Source organism: Octopus bimaculoides, chromosome 14, assembly GCF_001194135.2.
Source record: "Octopus bimaculoides isolate UCB-OBI-ISO-001 chromosome 14, ASM119413v2, whole genome shotgun sequence".
NCBI classification, from domain to species: domain Eukaryota; kingdom Metazoa; phylum Mollusca; class Cephalopoda; order Octopoda; family Octopodidae; genus Octopus; species Octopus bimaculoides.
The window spans coordinates 17078336-17080677 of record NC_068994.1 but is presented as its reverse complement, the minus strand read 5'-3'; the positions used below and the strand labels follow the sequence as shown (position 1 = coordinate 17080677).

Here is a 2342-nt window from a genome sequence, read left to right as displayed (position 1 = left end):
ATGATTATACTGATTTTTATGAGAAGGTTTATCTTCTGAAGGAACACACTTTCAACCAAAGAACTCGATTAATTGACCTGCTTGATATAAGCCGCCAAGTTAACTACACCTTGATGTATTACCCCCGCATGGCCAAGCTGGAAAGTACAAGAAGCATCACTGTAAGTAAAGAAATTTTTCATACTTCCTCTGCGGTACCATGGCCTCCGACTATCATCTTGAGTTAACCAGTGACTTCTGAGTGAATTTGGTAGGCAGAAACACTCTACAAAGCCCTTGTGTGTGTGTGTGTGTGTGTGTGTGTGTGCGTGTGTGTGTGTGTGTGTGTGTGTGTGCATGTGTGTGTGCATGTGTGCATGTGTGTGCATGCATGCATGTGTGTGTGTATGCATAGGTGCATGTACATGTGTGCGTGTTGTGTGTGTGAGTGTATGTGAATGTGTGCATGCATACATGTGTGTGTGTGTGAGTGCGTGTGCATGTGTGTGCCTGCATGCATTGTGTGTGTGCGTGTGAATGTGATTATAAATTTGCCCATACTGCATCCATGCTTTCACTTCTACATATAGGTGCAAGCATGGCTATGGAGTTAAGAAGCTTATTTTGCAACCATCTGCTTTCAGGTTCAGTTCCACTGTGCAGCACCTTGGGCAAGTATCTTCTGCTATAGTCACAAAGCCTTGAGCTAGCCAATGCCTTATGAGTGAATTTGGTGGGTGGAAACTATGTGGAAGTTTGTAGTGTGTGTGTTGTGATTGTGCTTGTCCACCCCACCACTTAAGAACTGTTGTTAGTTTGTTTATGTCTCCATGAATTAGCAATTTGGCATAAGAAAGCAATAGAATAAGTACCAGGCTTAAAATTCTGTAATGGGCTTGATTTACTCTTCAAGGGAGTGCCCCAGCACGACCACAGTCAAATGACTGAAATAAATAAAAGATAACTGAGCTATTGAAAGTTAAGTGTTGATTATATTATCATTATTATTATTATTATTATTATTATTATTATCATTATTATTATTATTAAGGTGGCAAGCTGGCGGAATCATTAGCATGCCGGGCGAAATGCTTAGCGGTATTTTGTCTGCCGCTACATTCTGAGTTCAATTTCCACCAAGGTTGGACTTTGCCTTTCATCTTTTCAGGGTTGATAAAAAAAAAATACCAGTTAAGCACTGGAGTCTATATAATCAACTTACCCCCTTGTGCAAAGCTACTGGCCTTGTGAAACCTATATTATTATAAAAAACTAAAACATTGGCGTCTAAAGATGTTGGTTCTATATAGTTTTAGCCATGATGACTCCAACAAAACGAAAGTAAATAATTTTAGCTACATGGCTTGGCTGACATATTTTTGTGTTATTTTTTAATATTCATCTGATAGTGATGGTGGTGGAAGTGGACATGGTAGTAGTATCATGAAAGCATTGGTTATCCTTTGACATTTTAAAAGCACATAGCAAATATAAAACAAAGCAAAAAGAAAAGACACTCAAAATTTACTCTCAATAATTTTATAACTGAACATTTAAAAAAAAATATAGAAAAATTAGCTTCTACTTTGATTTCAAACATTGTTATCAATCAGTTCAGTTCTGTCTGTGATGTTGTCTGTAATGTTCTGGATTTTGGCTTCTAAAATTTGTTCAGTTGTTTACTAAATCTGTGAATTTTCAGACCCAGTAGATTTTATTATATTATGGTGAAGGTACATAAAATCATACAACTGTTTCATAATAATCACTGTTTTGTGCAATATGCAATATGCATTATATTTTTGGCAATGAATTTTTGAAACCTAACATTGATTCTAACTACTGATCATTTCAGATAATGAATAGGGACCTTATGGATGAGCACTACAGTATAAGAAACCGAATTCGTACAATCAACAAAAACATCAATAATATTAGAGTGCTACACACTGTAAGTGGTTATTATTTTTTTGTTTTAAATTTTATTTTAATGTTAAATAAAAATGCATTCATGCATGGTAAGTTCATGATGATCACTTAGTTCTCAATTATAAAGACCATCTGGGAATCAGTTTGTAGGAATAATGATTAGGAAATATTTCCCTTGAAAGGCGCAGGAGTGGTTGTGTGGTAAAGTAGCTTGCTTACCAACCACATGGTCTGGGGTTCAGTCCCACTGCATGGCACCTAGGGCAAGTGTCTTCTACTATAGCCTCGGGCCGACCAAAGCCTTGTGAGTGGATTTGGTAGACGGAAACTGAAAGAAGCCTGTCGTATATATGTATATATATATATATGTATGTTTGTTTGTGTGTCTGTGTTTGTCCCCCCCACCATCGCTTGACAACCGATGCTGGTGTGTT

The 2342-nt window shown here is 37.1% G+C and overlaps 1 protein-coding gene across 1 annotated transcript in view; it reads left to right on the top strand.

Annotated features, from left to right (window-relative positions):
- The first annotated feature begins 6 nt into the window (after positions 1-6).
- LOC106879818 (uncharacterized) overlaps positions 7-2342 on the top strand; it is a 64882-nt gene continuing 62546 nt past the window's right edge. Inside the window, exons 1-2 of the mRNA XM_052973030.1 lie at positions 7-161; positions 1835-1930. Of these exons, the coding sequence (XP_052828990.1) occupies positions 114-161; positions 1835-1930 (144 nt within the window). The 5' untranslated portion in view covers positions 7-113. The remainder of the gene's footprint in view (positions 162-1834; positions 1931-2342) is intronic.